The sequence below is a fragment of the Sturnus vulgaris genome, chromosome 2 (assembly GCF_052056855.1).
Source record: "Sturnus vulgaris isolate bStuVul1 chromosome 2, bStuVul1.hap1, whole genome shotgun sequence".
Lineage (NCBI taxonomy): Eukaryota > Metazoa > Chordata > Aves > Passeriformes > Sturnidae > Sturnus > Sturnus vulgaris.
Genome location: NC_142244.1, coordinates 49,433,125 through 49,453,850, shown reverse-complemented (window position 1 = coordinate 49,453,850; position 20,726 = coordinate 49,433,125). Strand labels below are relative to the sequence as shown.

Below are 20,726 nucleotides of genomic sequence, written 5' to 3'. Positions count from 1 at the left end.
GTGGGTTTAATTTTCCCTCTGGGTTTTAAATCATCACAGACTGGAACTGTTATCCTATGTAACTGCTCTGGAGCAGGATTCTAATTGTTTTCACTAATGAGTATACGAATAGATTTCTGAAATTTTAGTTTTATCCTGTAACTGGAGTGATAGTAGGCAATCTAGTGAGCTATATTGATCTCTTTGTAGTTTATAAACACTTCATAGTTTATCTTCTGTCCTTTACAATGTCATTTTCTTCCTATCGTAGCTGATAAGTGATGGCACCATCGTCTATGCAGAGGCTCTCTGGGACCATGTCACTATGGATGATCAAGAGCTGGGCTTCAAAGCTGGAGATGTCATTAGAGTTCTAGAAGCTTCCAACAAAGACTGGTGGTGGGGAAGAAATGAGGACAAGGAAGCCTGGTTTCCAGCTAGCTTTGTCAGGGTGAGTAACTCTTTCACTTCTTGCTTTTCCATCATTGCAAGATTCCTAGCAGAGTGCAGCAGTTGTCATGGCATTACATTTCGTACCTGATCCTCAGCATGTTTATAGCTGAACATCAGTGGTGTAATCCCTGAGAAGTTCACAAGGGAAAAAGCAGTAGAGAATTACACCCTAAGATCCTCTGACAACTTTTACTCTGTCTTCTTCGTTTTGTCCCTTTGTAACCAAAGGAATTTCTCAAACAGAGACTACAAGAGCAGAAAGCTCAACCAGAAGGTCATCACTGTATACAGAGAGGGCACAACAGTTCTTGTAAGGGCTGGGGAGAGCTGTGCTGCAGGGATTTCTTGGTAAAATAGGGCTTAATTTATTATCAATGACATCGTGTAGAAATCTGGTTCACAGTCTGAACTCGGCAGGCAGAATTTACCCAGATTAATGACAGTTTAACTCTCAGATGGTAAAAAATTGAAGCAAGTTTTAGAAAATAATTTGAACTACCTTTTGAGAAGCTATAGTGAAACTTGGGTCACATTGCATGAAGTACTACATGCACAAAGTGCAGCAGGTGGTTCCTCCCTTTCCCCTTCCTAGATCTCTAGACAACGTGGGCAATCCGACAGAAGTCCAAAAAAGATGTGCTGCTATCTACATCATATAGATGGGGCACAGGGAAACTATTTGAGTGTCTACTTTTGTAATTTTACCCCTATGCTAACTTGGCCAAACACATTTAGTAAGAGTCAGAAATAAACTTAACTCTGAAAAGTACATGGACAGTACAACATGGTCTCTCTCAAATACTGTGAGTAGAAAGTCATGTATTTAACCAGACAGAAACCTCAGTACTTGGATGTGCAGTGAGTACAATGAGTTAAATCCTGTTCTGAAGCCCCTTCCGTAAGATAAGAATGAAAACATGTCTTTATCGACTCTTCTCTTAGGTATAAGGCGTTTGTAACAGTTTTACCACATTTTGTAAAACTTTCTGCTTCACTCTAATTGCTTTGTTTGTTCTGGCTGCAGCTGCGAGTTAATCAGGAAGAAGTGCCAGAAAATTGTAGTAATATCCAGGACGAAGAACAAGATGCAGATATTTGCAAGCATCGCCAGAAAATAGCTGAAAACAGGGATCAGATGAGAACCAACGTTATACAGGAAATTATGAAAACAGAACGAGTCTATATCAAGCATCTCAAGGACATCTGTGAGGTACATGCTTTAACCTGAGGACGTTCTGCTGACCTAATGAGAGCAAATCATTCCATATATGTTGAGAACCACGGTGGTTTCTCATATCAAAATACTCTCAATTGCTCTTCTGATGCTGTCAGTCAGATTCTTCGTTTCCTCTTACGGCTTTCCTCTCTGATGACTGCCATGAGCCATTGCTTCCTTTCTTTTAAAAACACTTCCATTTTTGACAGCAAAAATTGGCCTCTCTGACTGCTATTTCCATAATAAATGAGAGAAGGAAGTCCAGTTTATTTAGAGCTTTTTGCCACTGTATAGAAAACTTTGAGTAACTGTAGTAAAATATATTACAGTTCTGTGACAAAACATCTTGGAAGTAACTTGGAAAGAGTATTTGCTAAGTGGTTTTTTCCCTTGTTTTCTCAAGTGAGGAGACTTTTACTGGATGCTTAGGAGTTATAAAGAAATCTAAGTGTGTTTTAGATCTATCTTGCTTGTTTGAACCGTAAAATGGGGATGGTTTTCTGCTTTTTTCCTCAATATTTGTTGAAGGATCACACTTAGGCAAGAAGCTTCTTAATACTTTTCACTGAAGTTTGCCTCTTCTGACATGAGTTGTGATGCATTTGACCTGTATTTGACTTCTCTTTGTGGTTTGCATCTGGAATGGTGCTAAGCAACCTACAGAAATATTATTTGTTAGCCTTAGATTGCTAGGTCTTTCCTTGTTTGTCATGCTGTCATCCTTTAGTCCACCACTTACCATTACATTATTTCATTCACAGCAAAGTAGACAAGGCAGCAGTAGGTTTTGATTTTTTTTATTTCTTATTTTTAGATCAGGCCTTTTTATGCATCTTCAAGAGAGAAAAAAGGGAGAGAAAGGACAAAAATTGGTTACTAACTGGCTAATTTTAAAACATTAAATGTAAATTTTGTAATTTATATTCATTATTTACTTAAGCTAGTAAGATTGATTGTGTGCATGAAAGATCAGGGAAGAATTTGTACACTCTGCTATGCTGCTGCCATCATTAGCTGAGCTCTAAGACATGACTCTCATATTTTACTGACCTGTTAAGAATTAGGTATATATTAATTAATTAATTTTCTCCTATATGTATGTCCTGTACCTGGTTTTTAATATCTGGAGAACCTCTGAGTTTAGTACAAGAGAGCAAGCATGTATTTTCCAAGAAGGGGCCATGCTCAACATGTGGGGTAGAGATAGTCTGCTGTCCTCAGAATGAATCTGTAGGGTGGTGCAAGTAAGACATAAGGTTGAAAATACACTTAAGTAAGACTAAGCCAGAAAAGCTACACAGATAGTAACCCAAATTTGCAAGCTCAGCCCTAGAATGAATCACTCAGGCTGGTTATAGCCAGGATCACGAAGCTAGAGTATAGCCATAAAACATGTTTTACATTCAAGAAGTGTCTGCAGCCCACATTACAGGAGCTGCACAGGAATTAGCTTTCCTTGTTGTGCAGTAGGAAATGCGGTAGCTGGCTCGCAGCATAGCCACTGCACAGCTCTCAAAGCAGATGGCTTGGAGGAGACAGGAATATTCCTAACAGTGCCAGCAACAGTCAGTGTTGCTTCCTGGTAAACCTCACCAGGACAACTGCAAGGCTGTTTCAGCTGTCTGCTCCCAAAGCTGCCTGACAGCAGCCAAACTGAGGAGAGAGCCCCTGTCACATCAGTTAACCTTTGCTCTCCCTGAGCCCTGGTGCCACAGCTGCTGTGACACTGTGAGCAGCTGTTCGTGGAGGTTCAGTCCCTGCAGTGTATTCCTATCAGGGGGATGTGAGCGGGATTTACACTCAGGAGATTCCCTGGTTCATTTGGGGTACCCCGAGACAGGGGCTGGACCCCAAGAATCCACATGTGAACATCTCAGATGCAAATCTGAGACTTGTGCTTCTGTGTGTGTGTGGCTGGGAAAGCACTCCCTTGCCTGGAGACCTCAGGGGTCTTGCCAGCTCCAGTGATTTTGTTCAGGGTGGGACTGCCTCACATCCTCAGCCTCAGGAGTGTTTTTTTATTTCATTTCAGGGTTACATTCGGCAGTGTCGCAAACATACAGGAATGTTCACCACCGCTCAGTTAAGCACCATTTTTGGAAATATTGAAGATATTTACAAGTTCCAAAGGAAGTTTCTGAAGGATCTTGAGAAACAGTACAACAAAGAGGAACCTCATCTAAGTGAAATAGGGTCATGTTTTCTTCAACATGTAGGTTGAAAAAGTTGATTTTATTCATGAAATTAACAAAATATGATAATAAAAAGCCAAGTTACCATATTAGGAGGGGATTTTACTAAAAATGCTTCTTACATAGAAAACTGGCAGCATTTTAGAATGTAAAGTAACTTGCAATTCATTAAATATTTGTTTTAGATTTCTCCTCATCTTTAGCAATCATGTCATTCTGTAAACAGTTTTAAGTTTCCTTGTCAAAGCTGTAATGATCACAGATGAGCTGGATTACTTGCAGTGATCTCATATTCCGCATGCAAAACCTTCATAAAGACATTAAGGAAGGTAGGTAGTGGGGAAATAGGCTGTGAGTTCTTGATACAGACGTGCTAAGCTGTCTTCCCCAAAGAAAAATATTTGTCAAAGTGAGTTTGATTATCCTAACTCAAGAAGAGATCTTTATTTCTGTGTTCTGACGAAGATAGTTTTGATGACAGCTACAAAGCAGATTTCTGCATGATTTCAAGGCTGATCAGCCTGGAAGCAATATAGAAAATGGATTATTTACTCTAATTGCATATTATAGATGTCACAAAAATAGCTTTTCTCCTTTATAAACAAATACTTTAGTAAAGTTGTAACTTTTTTTTTTTTTTTTAATAGCAAGAAGGCTTTGCTATTTATTCAGAGTATTGCAACAATCATCCCAGTGCCTGCATTGAACTCTCCAAACTGATGAAGCAGGGCAAATACCGGCACTTCTTTGAGGCCTGTCGCTTGCTGCAGCAGATGATTGACATTGCTATTGATGGCTTTCTTCTCACACCTGTTCAGAAAATCTGCAAATATCCTCTGCAGCTTGCAGAATTGCTCAAATACACCACTCAGGAGCACAGGTGAGAGGACTAAAATAACAAATTCTATAACAATAGTAACACCTAATTACTCGGGTTTATTGGGTGACAAAACACTGAAGCTTTTGAGATCAGGAACAAAACTGCCATGGACCACAATAAACAGGGCATCTTGGAACCATCACAGTCAGTCACAAAAACATTATCTGGAAATGCAGCACAAGGGACTGAGAGGATGCAAGACGCAATGAGGAATAAGTCAAAGAGGGAGAAGGAAAAGAAGATGGTATTTAAATAGGATGCAGAGAGGGATGTGTAATTCAGAGTGAGAAAAAGGACAATGTGTCAAAGACATCAAGGAGAGGGAAATCCAGAGAAGAAGAGGGGAAGGCTCATAACAGTTGTGGATGTAAGAAAAAGTAAAGAGTGCCTTAGACAAAAACCTCAACCTGAGCGAGTTTGCAGGTAATTTGTTTTAGAAACTTAGTAATTAATATTACCTTAGTTTGCAGTAAAGGCCAGATATTAGATTTCCAGCTGGCATAAGTAAAAAATTAAGTTGCAGATTATTAACATTTCTGGTATACCCCTGCACTGATTAAATCTTTGACTAAATTAAGATTTTATCTGTAAGTGTCTGTCTTTTTATCTTGTGTAATTGCAAGAAAATATTCCATTGTGACCCCTGTGCTCGAAGTCCACATGAAGCCTGAGGCAATGCTTCCTTGGTCAAAGTCAGTACTTTAACCTTGAGAAAACTCCTCTTGGAGACCACTGGATTTTTGCCAGGGTCAAAATACAAGGTGTGTGAAGTACTGACATTTAGATGTGAAATGCCTCTATTCAGTTCTGTAACTACCTGGGAAGTGCTGCAATAACAATTACTAGAAAGAGTTTCTCTTTCACCGCTACTAATTTTAGAAAGATTATTCTGTGAACTATTAAACCTACAGATAAAGTGACAACAGGTCTTGCCACCTTCCACCCATAGTACCTGTTTTCCTCTTGTGTGGCACAGGATCCAGAAGTGCCTTCAGGCACAGAGAGACACCCACTGTGCAGAGATGCTCACAAACAGGTAGACCTAAACCCACATGGAACCTTGGGAAAGCTCCAGCCAGCTGGGGGTTTTGGTAGCATTGTAGAAAAAATTGAAGTTCCAATATGCAAAGCCTGCTGTGAAGGCCACAAGTTGTGTAGCAAGTGTGGAATAAATACCAACAGGGAAAAAAGGAACTGAGATAAGGAAGGGCAAGTGTAGCAGTATGGGATATCATGTGATCACCCTGTGGGACATCTCTCTGACCATAGCAGGATCCTGTTATTGTTAGTATTTCTGTATTCAGTGTGGCAGAATAGAATTGCCACAGATAGAAATAAAGAGAGGAGAAAATGCACACATTTAGAAGGGAAGCGCACCCGTGACAGCGGCCAATGAAGATTGGAACTGAGACAGAAGTAGATAAAAAGGACAGCAATGCTAACCCCTTAGCAGGATTTATTTCTGGTTCGTGTTGTTTTCTGCCTCTGGCTCTCTTTTCTGCAAGAGGCCTTCTGATTAAAGAGGAAAAACAGCTGCTCTGCTGGGACTCCTTGGGCAAAAAATATGTCTCTTCCCTTCTCTCTTCTGAGACACTCCATTTGATGAAGGTGAAGGAGTGATGGATGCTGTGCAGAGGAGAAAAAAAACCGTGCCTGCAAGCTTAGGGAGATTTATAGGCATATTGGGAGCTCAGGAGAGAAGGAGGAGAGCAGAGCATCGGAAGGACAGGAGGGTTGGCCTGAGTTGATTGCATTAGTCCCAAAGCAGGAAGAGGAAGGTGGCCATCATGGCTCTCACACGTTTGTCCCGTGGAAATGGGATGCTTTCTTCATATTGTCTCCTTTAATTCCTCTCTCTGTTGCACCTGTTCTGTTGTTCCTCTCTGACCCTGTGTGGGGTTGCTTTTGGTTTATTTTCCTGTCCACCTAGCACTCCCCATTTTTGTTCATTGACCCAATCATTGGGAGCAAGAAGGAGAAAATAAAGTTGTTAAACATGGTTAAAAGAATGCCCTTCCCAAAAAAATCCCACTAAAATCTTGCTTAAAAACACAGTCCTTTGGTGAAATGCAGCTATCACTGAGGTCAGTGGGTGTTCTACTGTTGTTTTCAGTAGAGACACTGTTGCAGTTCATTCACTATCTCTTCTGCCTCCTTCCACCGGTCTAATAATTTGCTCCTGGACCAGCCCAGCAGTACAGCAGCACTGAATTGTACAGGCTACTGTGTGGAGTTTGGAACAGCAGGAATCAGGTTTCTCTTATTTAAGTACCTTAGTAGAGGGATAAGTGGATAATGTGGGCTAAACTGTATTTGCATAATTTCCATGGTTTGTGATTGCATCATATCCATTGTATAAGTGATCCTTGAAATGTGCTTACTTTCCCCAGTGATTATAGCAACATAAAAGCTGCATATGAGGCCATGAAGAACGTGGCATGCCTGATCAACGAGCGAAAAAGGAGACTAGAAAGCATAGACAAGATTGCACGTTGGCAAGTCTCTATCGTAGACTGGGAGGTGGGTGTCAGCCTGTGCCTTTCCTGGGCAAAGGTACTGTGTACAAATACTTGATGTCCCCTGCAGGGTGTCTTTCTGCGTAGGTGGTTGTTTATGGTGTCTACTTTTCAAGTGGTCATTGCTCAGTTAAAAGTCCAGTTGCTTCATTTGCAATGTTTCTGTTACTGATTAACCTTGTTTATAGTTTAGGAAGAGCAGCACATATTAACATGGACACTTGCCTTTGAGATGAGATGAAAAAATTGAGCTTTTAAAAATGCTGAATTTCATTTGGAATTCTGGTAGTTCTGTCAGAATGGGAACCTGTTTCACTGACTTCAATGTTTCCCTCTGTTTATGCAGAAGTAAAGTAGGGCAGAACCACATTGATTGAATTTACCTCTATGATATTATTTACATTGTGTGACATTTCAAATCTAATAAAAAAAATCAAGAAAAGTGGGTGAACTTATGACTTGATTACATAGTGAGACTCGTTAGACCAGAAGTGAGATCTTAAAATATTATTTACTTACTACATATCTCTATATATCTATCTTCCTAGGGACCAGATGTGCTAGCCAGAAGTTCAGAACTGATCCACTCAGGAGAACTGACCAAAATATCAAAACAAGGCAAAAGCCAGCAGAGGACTTTCTTCCTTTTTGACCATCAGCTTGTTTTCTGTAAGAAGGACTTGCTGAGAAGGGACATCTTGTATTACAAGGATCGTATTGACATGGACGAGATGGAAATTGTGGACACCGAAGATGGTAGAGACAAAGATTTTAACATCAATGTCAAGAATGCTTTTAAGATAATAAACAGAACAACAGAAGAGATTCATTTGTTCTGTGCAAAAAAACAGGAGGATAAAAAGAGGTGGATGGAGGCGTGTGAAAGTGAAAGGAGAAGAGTTCGAGAAGACAAGGAAATGGGTGAGTGGAACGGTTTCTAAAGAGTGGTTAAAACAAACTTGTTTTTGCAGTTCTTTGTTTTGTACAGATGTGCACTCAGTCTTACTGAGCTGGTGTCCGTTTCTTACCTGACATGATGTTTAGCTGTTTAAGTGAAGCCAATTCAGGTGTGTTTGCCATGTCACTGTGGGCCAAAGGTTCATGCAGGTAGTGTCACCCATATGATTCTGGTGCATTATGGAGCAGAATGAGAGATGAGATACAACAAGACGCCATTCACAAAGACCAATCAATAATAAAAATCCATCTAAAATCCTAGCACTTTTATATGAATGGTTGGTCAAAAATATCTGTTCGTAAAGGACTTTTTTTGCAAACCAAGCAGCAGTAATTGTAGTTTTACACTGTCTGTGTCATATAGTGGCATCTCCTGTGTCCAGGATGCCCATGCAGTTGTATGGTGTCATTAACTGCAGACCCAGCAATAGCACCACTGGGCAGTGAGTGCTCTGGTACTGGCACAGAGAAATTAAGACAAACTTTGAATGAGCAGGTAAAAAGGTAGTAAAACCTCAACCAGTTTTAGATCTGCAGCCTTTGGGGCACTCTTAAGGTCAATGTGTCTTCTGTGTTGATATATAGTTGTGATTGGTTTTTTTGGTTTTGCATCGTTTCATGCTTCCTTTAAGATCAGTGACAAAAGCTCCAGCAAAATTCCATTGGCAAAACATATACAAAGAAAGCAGCAACACTAATTAAAAAATGAAAACTCTTTTTACTATTTCTAAAAAGTCATGTTAGTGCATCTGTGTTTGTAAGCTGCATGAGAATTTCTCCTTTTCAATAACACTCTTGAGGCTAAGGCTTTGGATTGACATCAGGTTAACACAGGAAGTGCAGTGAAGTGGATGATACAATTCAGAAATTATTAAAACTTATACAAGATGCCAAATGTTACACTCCATGTTCATGTAAAACACCTGATCAGAATAATAGGAAGACAGAAATAACCCTTACATTCCAAATGTAACCCTTTTGATCTTAGTGGCTTTCTCTCATTTGATACTGTTGTAAGTATGATGAAAATAAGGCCTCTTCCATATGTATTTTAGACAGTCCATAAGCAGAAGAAAATACTTAAAAGTTTGCCAATTCATTCTCAATTTAAAATCAGTTTTAAGCTTTCCACATTGCATCCACTGTTGCAATAAATCCCAGTCATCCTGAGTCTAGAGTAAACAATGAAGGAGCCACAGGTAAACTTCCTCAGACTTTGCAAACCTGACTCTTCTCCAGTGCTGAACGTCACAGTGTGACATGACAGTCAGTGCTGGTGGGCACAATGCTGATGGCTTTCATGCCTTGCTCTGTGTGGAGCTTGCTCTGTCACCTTGTGCTCATGGGGATGGGAGGTAGCTCTTCCCTAATTCACCTAAACAGAACTCTAAAACAGTGGATATTGCAAAAGGGTGAAGGTGATCAAAGGGTAATAGAGCAATGCTGAGGATTGGATCATAATTGTCCACACAGTCCCTCTTACAACAAAGTTACAGAATGACTCCACTCCAGTATACAAGGAGAACCATAATACAGTGACAGGGAAGAAGGATGCTTCTGAGTAAAACACAGCTCCTGCATTTTTGTGAGCAGGACTGAGATAAAGAAGATAAAAAGCGAACAAGTGAAGGCTTCCATTTCCATCCTTTCTAAGAAGCAGCATTCTTGAGCTCTGCACTTTCTCCTGGGTGGTTACTTTATGGAGCACTTGGAGAGTATGTTGAGCAAGTTAAATGCTGTCTGTCAGGAAGCTCTTGAGGTTCTGCCCTGGGCAGCCACAGGTCTGCATTCCTCCTAAGTGACACTGATGCAGAAATCCCCAAGCATGAGGAAACTGCAAGAGTGTAGCAGCTACAGCCCTAAACTATTTATTCTGCTGGGACCTCGTGAAAATCAACATGACCTTCAAAAGACTAACCATTCAACACTGGTGGCGCTGGCAGTGAAATTTGTCATTAATAGCACTAACCCTCATTTTAGGGCTGGGTCACAAATTCCCATGGTTGCTGAGTGCAAGAATTTCACAAGGAGGGTCCATTGTGCTTGATGCTCTTCAGGCACAGTGCAATATAGTGGGGAAAAAAACATTAAAAAACAGTTAAAAGAGAAACTGTATGTTTGATAATGGCATATAGGCACATGCAGTCTTTTCTGCCCATGTAACATCCAACCTTCTGTAAAGCTGCTTTTCAAGTGTTGTAACTCACTATTCTGATGTTCCTGTTTTAGGACAGGTGTGATGAACCAGAGGAAAGATAGCTGAGTTGTAATAGCTAATGTCCATCAGGTCTTGTGAGTCACAGTGGCGTGGATTTTCTCCATTAACCAGAAGATTGTTTCTTTTCTAAAATTTCTTTTTTTTTTTTTTGGTATAATTGAACATTTCCTTTAGCCAAAACCAATGGAAAAACACCACCATTCTCAACCTCAGGTTTAAATTTATCTTGTTGATTTTGTAAGCTATCTTGCTGGACTATACACAAAGCCTCTAATCTGACCACTCAGAGAACAAATAATACTCTTTCAATTCAGAACTGCAAATGGCATTTTACTTCTATTTTCAAAGATACTTCAGTGTGAGTCATTGTCTCCCAAACCATATCTAGCTTTTCTTAGCTTTTATAAATATATGAGAGAAAAGGCCACAGCCAGGAGATCCTTCTCCAAACCACTAATAGTAACCCTAAGAAAGTGGTCTGATCTCTCTTGATGAAATTGCTTTCATTTTTTAAAATCTGTTTCCTTGTCTCTATAAAGGAAAAAAATAACCTTGCAGAATAAAATAAAATTCTGCTACCCAAAAATTATGGATGTTGTAAGTTAATACGCTGATTTCTAATAACTTCTTCATAAGTTCAGGATAAAAAACAAAGGGAGTTTTAAAAGTACAGAGAAATGAGGTAAGATGCAAAATGGAACCAAAGCAGACACTTTATTCTGGCTTGAACCACAATTTCTGTGCTCTTTCTATGTGTGAAATGAGTGCAGCCTTATTGCAGTGTGAAATGAAGCAGCAATGTGCACCCTGTTGTCACCTTGTGTAAATGTGACATTTCCATGTATCTCAGCTGTGTTCTGCACAGGGAGAGGAAACTGGAGGTGCCTCTACCTGGTCTCTAGACAGCACCAGTCTCTGGTGCCACCTTGTAGCAGATGTCTGTCACCTCTGTACTCACCACAGCTCAGCCATACACCTGTCACACGATAGTAAATAGCATAGGGTTACCCATGTGCTTCATGTAAGTTACACAAGTATGTGAACATGTGCAGGGGAAACCCAAGTGAGGGATCCAGCCCCAGAATGATGCAGCCAAAACCCCATCAGAGCCTTCTTCAGCACCTGCCAGATTTTTGTGGTACTCTCCTCTGAGTGAAGGGAAAGACATCCAAATTTGTACTACTGCAATAGCAGTGACTCCAGTTTGTTACCCAGGTTAGCTCAGAGTGAGTGAAAAATAAAAGGATTCTGTGTTTGTGTTCTATTACTTGGTGACTTGTAGATTTCAGAAGTGTTAATTTACACTATTTTTTTTTTACCTTTCTTGTTATCTGGACTTCTCTGTCATTATCCCACTGGAAAACCCTCTTAAGTTCACATGACAATATAAAACGTGCTTTTAAAAGCTTCAGGTGTATTACTACTAAGATTTACTAAAAATTGTTTAAGATACAGTTTACTTATTTGCTTTTATTTAATGTAATCAAGTACTAGATACAGTAATTTTGTACTAGTGCCCTAATTTACATTTTGATGTAGGTATGGAAATCTCAGAAAACCAGAAGAAACAAGCCATGCAGAATGCCCGTAAGTCAAGGCAAGGAAAAATTAAAGGTGAGTGTTCAGAATTGCATTACCTTCTTACTGTGTTCCATTGATCTTGTCATTAGAAGATAGCACAGTCTGACTGTGGCTGAGTTCTTCAGTCTTTTAAAAACATTTTTTGTAGTTTACATGGAGCCAAATAATTGCCGTTAACCTGTATTTTTAAAATATATTAAATTCCAATATCTCTGTAAACTGTCTAGTAAATCAGCTTCTTGAGCTTCTTCAAACAGACAAGTCAGTATTCTGTATATTAGAGAAAAAACTTAAAAGGTAAGGCAGGCTGTTTGTTTTTAAGGTTGTGAAGAATTGGATGCACACGTTAAATTAGAAATGAGTGTTACAATTCCTTCCTTTGCTTTTAATCAAGAGCTTGTTGTTCTTTACCAATTTTATGTCTTCTTTAAAATGTCCTAAAGTTCTTTTTGCAAGCCACGTTGTTATATTATTTACAATAACAGTCAAAATGGCTTTTTCTGGCATCCCCCTAGAAGGAAGGATGGACCAGAAGCTTCTTTATCAGGAAATAGCTTTTTTATTCATTTCCTCTCTCAGAAAATAATCACAACAGAAACAAATCACAACAGATTTTGTCGTTTTCCATCTTAAAGTCAAACTCGGATAAATCTTTAGTGTGCTTAGAGAAAAGGGGAACAAGATTTAAGTCTGAGTTTAGGAGTGAAGGAGTTGATTTTAGGTTGTCTTCTGTTCCCTGGGATTAATATTCTTAAAGCATTTTCTCTTTATCAACCAATAGATACCCCTAGAACCTATCTGGATTTTCATGGGAGTGGCTTAAGTTCGTGATTAGGAAATTCTGTTCTGAATGCACAAAGCTCAAAGTCTTAAGAGCATTAACCCAGAAAAATACATTTCAAATGGAAGAAGCAATGCTCTTGTTGGTAGCAGTATTTTACCCAGCCTTATTCTGAGAGTGGACTGAAGTACTAGAATCTGCTGTTTGGAGTCATTTCTTTGAAATACCAAGATTTACTTGTGCAAACAATATAGTCCAGCTGTGTGAAACTTCTGCTTGTGTTTGATAATCCTGTAATATTATTTTTACTGGTACTGCTGTCTTCTTAAACCAAATCAGTGCAGCAATTAAAAAGTCAAACATCAGAAAAATTGACCCTTAGCAGTTCTGCCATTCAAGATCACAGCAAAATTAATCATGTCCCCTGGCTCTGTGCTTAAATTTCCCTGGCTGACTCAGTGCTTTCTCCAACTGTTCTTCTGCAGGTGTGAGCTATAATGGGTGTCCCATGCCTCCTCCACACCAAACCCTGCATCCCCTTCACCAGCGACACATCACTGTGCCTACCAGCGTCCCGCAGCAGCAGGTCTTTGCCCTGGCAGAGCCCAAGCGGAAGCCATCCCTCTTCTGGCATACCTTCAACAAACTCACTCCCTTTAAAAAGTGAGGCGCCAAGAACCTGGAAGGACATCAGCACAGAGGGAGACTCACTCCAGAGGAGGACCTTGGAGACACAGTCAAGCTGACTTGAGCTCAGTGAATCTCCTGTTTCGGAGGCAGAACCTTGGGTTCCCTTGAGCCAGGAACGCAGCCTTTGTCATGGATAAGAAAGAAGTTTGTCAAGGCTGCTCTGAAGTCCATGTTGCCAAGTGTCAGCATTACTGATGAAGAGCAGTCTGTCTTCTGACAAAGACAACTAGCTGTTACTCAGGAACAGCAGTATTTGACCTCTGTTTCTTAGTTATGTTGAAGTAGTGATGGAATCATGCAGGTCATTGTAACATTTCATTTTTCTTAACCTTATATTGATGGCCAAAGTTTGGATAGAGAGGAATTTTTCCTTAGGGATGTATCAGCAAGGAGTCTTAGGAGAATTTTCTCCTTCCTTCTGGAGCACTGAGCACAGACCACTCATTAAAATCAGGTGCAGATATCCCATGTGATTAACCAGCTATTGCAGAATTTAGCAGACCCTAATCCTTCCTGTCTTTTTTCTATTACATTGCCAAATGGCAGGAGAACATCCCGCAAGGCCTTACCATATTCCAGATTGGAACAGGGAAATTTTATTCTATCCTATAGAAACATGAACAGAGTATGAAATAGACTGTAAAGATATGTGCATTTATTGCACACAAGTGGAAACAAGAGGAGCCCAGGGCGTCTCAGATTGATTCATTTCAGTCAGAGCAATATATTGCATGCATGTATGCTCTTCAGTGTAGAGCTTTTGTATCACTTTTTCACGCATTTCTTCACCTGGGAGACTCTTCTTTGTAGTTCTAATATGCTTATTTCTCTGTGTAAAAAATACATTTTTATTTTCTCACTGAGATAATGTGAATGTACAAAACCAGAGTTGAGACAGTACATGGTGACTGCTGGCTGTGTTACGTAAGTCTCGTGCTTTTTATTCATATAGTTGGACTTAGAAAATGAATAAACAGTAATGTAAATATATTGAAGTGGTCTGGATCCATGCTTCTTGTACACAGTCAGTTGACAATGGGTTTTGGCCAATAACTTCTTCAAAAAGAAAGAGAAATCCTTACTGGAAGGGACAAAGAAATCACGTGGACCAGAGATGGATTTTTGTGTTGGTGTCACCAGTCCCCACCGGAAGGGGAAGAACCCGACTTGATTAAGGTCAGTTCTGGCCAGCATATGCAATCCATGGTTTGCATTGCTTCAATTTGTCTATGGCATGAAACTGATCTGGGAGAATTAACTTTTAAAAAGCCACCTGGAAGAAAGAGGATCCTGATATTTGTAGCACTGATAATTTCTGCGTGCTTGCTCTCATCGAGGATGACAAGACTGCTGGGAATATGGAAGGAAATAAAGACTCAATATGTTTCAGAACTGATTTGCTATGAATGTCTTTACAATACTTTATCCTGTGCTGCTGATTAGGGGCATTACCTGATGATTAGGATAGATCCAAGGGTATTCTTTGACAATGGGCACAATCAGTTTTGTCATGGATCTGTAATATATGAAAAACAAAACAAGGGGCTAAATGCCAGGCATTTTAACAACTGTAAAAAAGCCTGATTTTAAGGATGTTCCTACTACTATTGTTACCTCCGTATTTTTATTTGACATCAGTGTTGTGAAGCCCTCTAGTAACTAGGTTTTGTGATTTCATAACTTTGTGACCATTTCTGAAAAGCCCAGGTTTGTGGTTACATCTTTTGACAACTGTACATTTCAAATGTCTTGTGTCTATAGCTCAGCAGTAAGGCAAAGTCTGGTATGCTCAGCCAAATTGTGCCCTGCATAGTGAACTTCACTGCTTGTGCTTTTCCATAGCAATGGGAGATGACCTAAACTAGTTAAGAGCTGGAAGTGCACACTGACATTTATAATGATCGAGCTGAAAGAAAATGCATGGGGAAGTCAGTGAAAAAAGCTGCTTGTATATTTCTCTTGATGTTTAAGCCAGCCCTTGCTGCTCAGATTTTTAAAAATAGATAATTCTAAATGCTCAATTTAAACACAAGGAGCAGACTTCCAAATGCAGACATGGATGCACGCCCTTCCCCTCAAATGAGTAAGCCTTTTGTGTTTCTTACATACCCATTTTTGTGGGTGCTTGCCACAGAAAGATTCAGGCCCCTAAACCAACGAGATCATGTATGGTGTGAGTGAAGATGCTGTTTTTCACAGTCACATTTTGAAACACTTCTAAGTGCAAAAACAGGCTGAAGTTGGATTGCAGTGCTCACTCAGAAACTTTGCCAGCTGGACCTAAAGATATTATGAGATCCACACTTATATATGTTTCTTTGCTGAAACCTGTTTCCTTCCAGCACTTGGTTCTGTGGGGTGCTGGGAAAAAAACGGTTTGGGGATCTTTCTTCTGATATGTCAGTGCCCATGAAGGCTCTTCCCATGTATTAGTGCTGGTGCCTTAGCCCTAAAAATGAACAGAAATGTTTGCATATGGTTTTGAATACAGCAGGTTTTTTTTCTCAAGAAGTGAATTTCAAAGAGCTAAAAAGAAAATATTTCATGGTGCAGATTACTCAGGATAGTTTTACATATAATACCCTTCATATAGACATGGTTGTTTTGTAATGCTCTCTCTGTATTTCTTTGTAATATGATCATGCAACAGATTTAAGATTGAATATAGTAAGACAGGCCAAATTTATGCTATGCCATAGTCTTTAAACAAATTATAATGAAACGAAAACACACCATTATATTATTTAACAATTAAGAGAAATATTTACTTGGGAGTTAGCCTCACTTCAGAGTCTGTGGGAAGGAGTTGCAGCTAAAATGTAGAAGTTTGAATTCTAGTAACTCTTGCCCTGATTCTTCTTCTGGTGATAAAACCTATATATATATCATCAGAAAGAAGTGATGGCAGCATCTGTTCTTTTCCACTTTCATGCTCTAAGTTACTATAAAAAATTCTAATGCAACTACTAAGAACATTTGTGCCTCATTTAGATAAAGCCCAGCCAGAGCCTGCCTGATGGCCTGCTGAGCAGATAACCTCAGACTTTTTGCATGAGATGCAGTAAAATGTAATTGTCCTCAAATGTGTTCCCACTGAGTTAGGAAAATGCCAAACCATAATTGCATCCAACTCAGAGCATTTGATGTATAAAATAATAAGATTGTTTTACAAGTGGCTCTTGCCATGCTAAATTTCACATTAAGTTTTAGTGGTCAGTGTAAGAACTGAGTTCAAAGACAGACGTCTCAAATGTTCCACGTTTTAGCTGTCTTTTGGAAATAATTATATCACAGTTTTGGAGCCAAAGGTCTTTAGCCATAACTAACATAGTACCTTTCTCTGAATGCCTTTCTGGTTTTTTTTCTATGTATGGCATTTGTATGTAGGAGATGCCTTCTGAACGATCTCTAATTTAAAACTCTTTGTTGTAAATACTAGGGATAACTTACATATATATTTTATTTTGGTGTTTTGTAACATTGTACCTTCCATACATTGCTTTGTGCATCTCACCCCATGTGTGTGCTGTTACACATGTTGTAAATGAAGTGTCCTGGCTGCAGAGCAGAGGAATTGGCTGTTGACGGCTGAAGTACAATGTATAGGACTGCAGTAGCTTGATGTGCATTTGTTGCGGAGTAACTGCATTGCAAGGTTTATTTACTCTTCGAACATTTTTTGTCAAATGAATCTATTTTCTGGAAATAAGTACAAACTTACATTCCTATTATTTTTCTCTTCTTGTACATGTTTGAATTAAATAATATACAAAGCTGAAGTTCCTCATCTGTGTCTTATAAAACTTTATTGTGCAGTTTTAAAATTGTTGTGCTTTCTTAAATTGTCTACAGAATTTCCTTCATGTTGCAAAAATGTATCAACTGTCATATTTCTTCTAATATTTTAAAGAAAAAAGTCACACCATCCTCTTGGTTTCCCTGTAACAGCTTCAGTACTTCCCAGCACGAGATCATTTTAACAACACCTAAGCCTGGTTCTGCTGTTGAAGTCTTCATTGTTCAGGCGAAGCCCATACTTTTTGCTGTCTCAGCCTGTGATAACTGTGAGTTACCTTGTCCTGGCAGAGGGTTCCCACCATACCCTTTGCATGCAGGTGCAGCTTCTGTGCTAGTAAAGCTCCTGTTAACACAGGATGGTGACTTAAGTACTGTGGTGCAGGTAAGGAGGAGTAATTTTGTTTTCTTTGGAACGAAAGCAATACCATTTAAATGGGTTCACCCAAAAGGCATGTTCTGCACATACGTGTGAGCAGGCTTACCTGTCTGCTTGATAGAGAAATGGGCAACACAGCTGGGGATTTGATTTCTCTGATTCGGGCAAGTTTTTTGTATTTCATTATTTTGGTAGGGCAGAGAGCCACATCTGCATGGTGTGCCTGTGTCCTTCCTGCTCCAGGCTGTGTCAAAAATGGTGTTTTGCTGAGACACACCAGCTTTAACAAAATAACATCAGAAATCTTTACATCAGAAATGTGTTGATGAGTTCAAATGCTGGCACAGTAGTTGGTTGCTAATTTTTACCCCTCTTTCCTACATCCAGGCTCTTATATTTCTTGGTTCATCTCAAAGATGAGTGTTTGTGCCTCCCAAGGCAGCTGTTGCTGCAGTGGGATGTGTGCTGAGTGCTCCAACATTAAAGTGAAAGGCACAGTTTGAGCACTTAGTGGAATAGATTGGATGACATAAAAACATACCCTAAACAAACTCTGGAGTAGGATGTAGCAATCAATAGGCTTTCTAAGGGCCCTGTGGTTCATCAGGCCAGGATGAGCTCATTTGTGCATTTTATTTCATGCTTGGGCAGTCAGGCTAAGTCAGGCTAAGACCGTTCTGTACTATCAGCTTTTAAGTTCCTTGAGAGCTCATCTATCAGATGGAGCTTTTAGTTTGCACAGAAGTAGCACTGCTTGTCTTAGATGTTTGTTGTTGTTTGTTTAGGTTTTTTGCAAAGGCTGCATAATGATCTGTGCTTGGTAACAGAGACAAAGACTTGGGCCTTTTCATGTTCCAGAATCAAAGGAGAAATGCAAAACTCAGCAGTGAAAAACAGCACGCCATCTAGCTTGTAGGGAAAGCACACGAATACTCCTTACACAAATAAATGTGTTTCTAAATGCTTTACAAAATCTAGTTACTCTTAACTATCTAGAGGATATGCAATTATGAGAATATGACAAAACAGTATAAACTGTCAGCAAAACACTTTCATTTTGATTAATCTTAAGTCTCTGTTTATTTCACTGGAATCAGAACTTGTCTAGTGCCTGGGGCTAAGAACTCACCTACTGCCACTATGAGGTATTTAAGCTCTGGTTTTAAAAAACAGATGTATGTGTGTGTGTGTGTGTGTGTGTATGTACATGTGTTTACACCTACACCTCCTTTGTAGACTCCATATGGCATCCCCAAATGTCTCTGCAGGCACCTACAGCAGGTTGCACCAGACAAGTGAGCCACATCCATCACACCTTCTCTCAGTTTACACTACATCATTGCATCCTACATTTCTGTTGTGCACATTGGGGGTGTGGGCGTGTGTGTGATTGAATGACAGCTGGACAACATTTATCTGAGTAATTTTCATGTTCTAAGCACTCAGAGTGGGACACCTGCAATGGCAGCCAAATCACTCTGCAGAAAAGCAGAGGTTGGAAGGTGTCCATCCACATCACTGGAGTCAGGTCAGTGAAGTTCAGAAGGGCAGATGTGAGAGGGCAGAGGTCAGCAGAGGAAGGAGTACCACTGCTCTTCGAGGGCTGAGTTTCTCTCCAAGCACAAGGTGATGTAGGATTTATCAATTGTTTCTCCCAGGGATTTTTTTTCAGGAAAGCTGAAACTGCTTAAGAGGAAAGGAGGAGCCTCAGGTGCACCATGGCCCCTCCATTTAAGTACACCCAGACTTCGGAGATACTGACTTACTGAAAAAGAGTCTAGAAACTGCTCTGCTAGTAAGGTCAGGTATATCTAATTAACCATCATGGTCATTGCTGTCATATTCATCTTCTAACAAAGGTAATTAGCACAGCAATCAATCTGAAAACCCCTGCATCTCCTGCCTTTCAGATACAATGTTTTTTAAGAGCAAATGATGAACTCTTGCTCCCATGTAATTATTTTCAAATCATTATTCTTTGATGAGACAAGGCACTAAAACGCAGCTGAAGGAAACATTTGTCTTTAAGGCTATTTTTACAGCAGTTTTCTTGGTTGTCTGTTAAAAATGCATCATACCAGACTAACTGCGGAGTCCATCTAAGTATAGGTAACTAATGATGACGTTAATTCTAATTGGCAGGATGGGTTGTTTCTTAATGACTCCAACTTTTAATTGAGAAAGGAGGCTGAGGCTCAGCAGGCTCAGAAAATTTCAGATGGTGCTTAACGGGTAAAGAGAAAAGGATTGTTCATTGCGGCTCTCGTTTCTTCTCAGCATAGCAGCGAGGTTAATTTGGCTACAGGAGTTCATTCAAGTAGAGCAGCGAGTTGCTGCACACGGTCCTTTCTTTTCCCCGGAGCGCAGTGGACGCGATGTTCCAGGTTCAAGCCAGGGCAACTCAACTCTTGCAGTATTTTGGTGTCGCCACAGGGTGGTGGTGAAGATCTTACAGAAAACTTCCTTTGATATGTGCAGAACACGCGTGTCACATCTTTGCAGTGTGGTGACACCCTCAGACACTGTTTGCAGTCACTTCAACCAACAAGGTGAATTAAGGCCACTTCCTCTAACACATTAACTCACGTTACTTTTGGTTTTATCCTTCGCTGCTGATGATCAGCATTTAGGGAGTTGATGGTAAGCTCAGTTGACTTCCACTAGTCCTTAGCAGCAGTTTCAGTAGTTTCAAGAAGACAGGGTTAAGAATTGAATTATGGCTTTTCCAAATTATTTACCAATAATATATAATTTAGTAGTCCAATAGTTTTGACTGCTGCTTGAACAGCTAGATAGGGAGCCTGTTATTACACATGAAAAACCTTGTAATTCTATTTATTTACTTTAATTCAACCTTGTTGCCTCTTTTCTATAATCTCCTTGTAATTGTAATGCCACATTCTCAGCATTTTTAGTTTTAATTTCCATGGGTTTTGTCCCTATATCCATTCTAAATTACCTGATTCAGAAATGAACTTCATTACATATTTAGCAGCACAATAATATTGTGACACGCCTTCCATCACAAATCAACCAAGCTGCTGGAGGCTAACAGTTATGTGATGTATTTGTACAAAGGAACAGGGGAA

The 20,726-nt window shown here is 39.7% G+C and overlaps 1 protein-coding gene across 6 annotated transcripts in view; it reads left to right on the top strand.

Annotated features, from left to right (window-relative positions):
- SPATA13 (spermatogenesis associated 13) overlaps positions 1–17,242 on the top strand; it is a 146,536-nt gene extending 129,294 nt beyond the window's left edge. For 5 of the 6 annotated variants that reach the window (XM_088159498.1, XM_088159500.1, XM_014879671.2 and 2 more), the window contains 8 exons: positions 251–430; positions 1,457–1,642; positions 3,681–3,860; positions 4,488–4,720; positions 7,111–7,240; positions 7,785–8,157; positions 11,951–12,025; positions 13,259–17,242. In XM_088159498.1, the coding sequence (XP_088015624.1) occupies positions 251–430; positions 1,457–1,642; positions 3,681–3,860; positions 4,488–4,720; positions 7,111–7,240; positions 7,785–8,157; positions 11,951–12,025; positions 13,259–13,440 (1,539 nt within the window). In that variant the 3' untranslated portion in view covers positions 13,441–17,242. The remainder of the gene's footprint in view (positions 1–250; positions 431–1,456; positions 1,643–3,680; positions 3,861–4,487; positions 4,721–7,110; positions 7,241–7,784; positions 8,158–11,950; positions 12,026–13,258) is intronic. The other variant, XM_088159502.1, reaches the window with a different exon arrangement.
- The last annotated feature ends 3,484 nt before the right edge of the window (positions 17,243–20,726 follow it).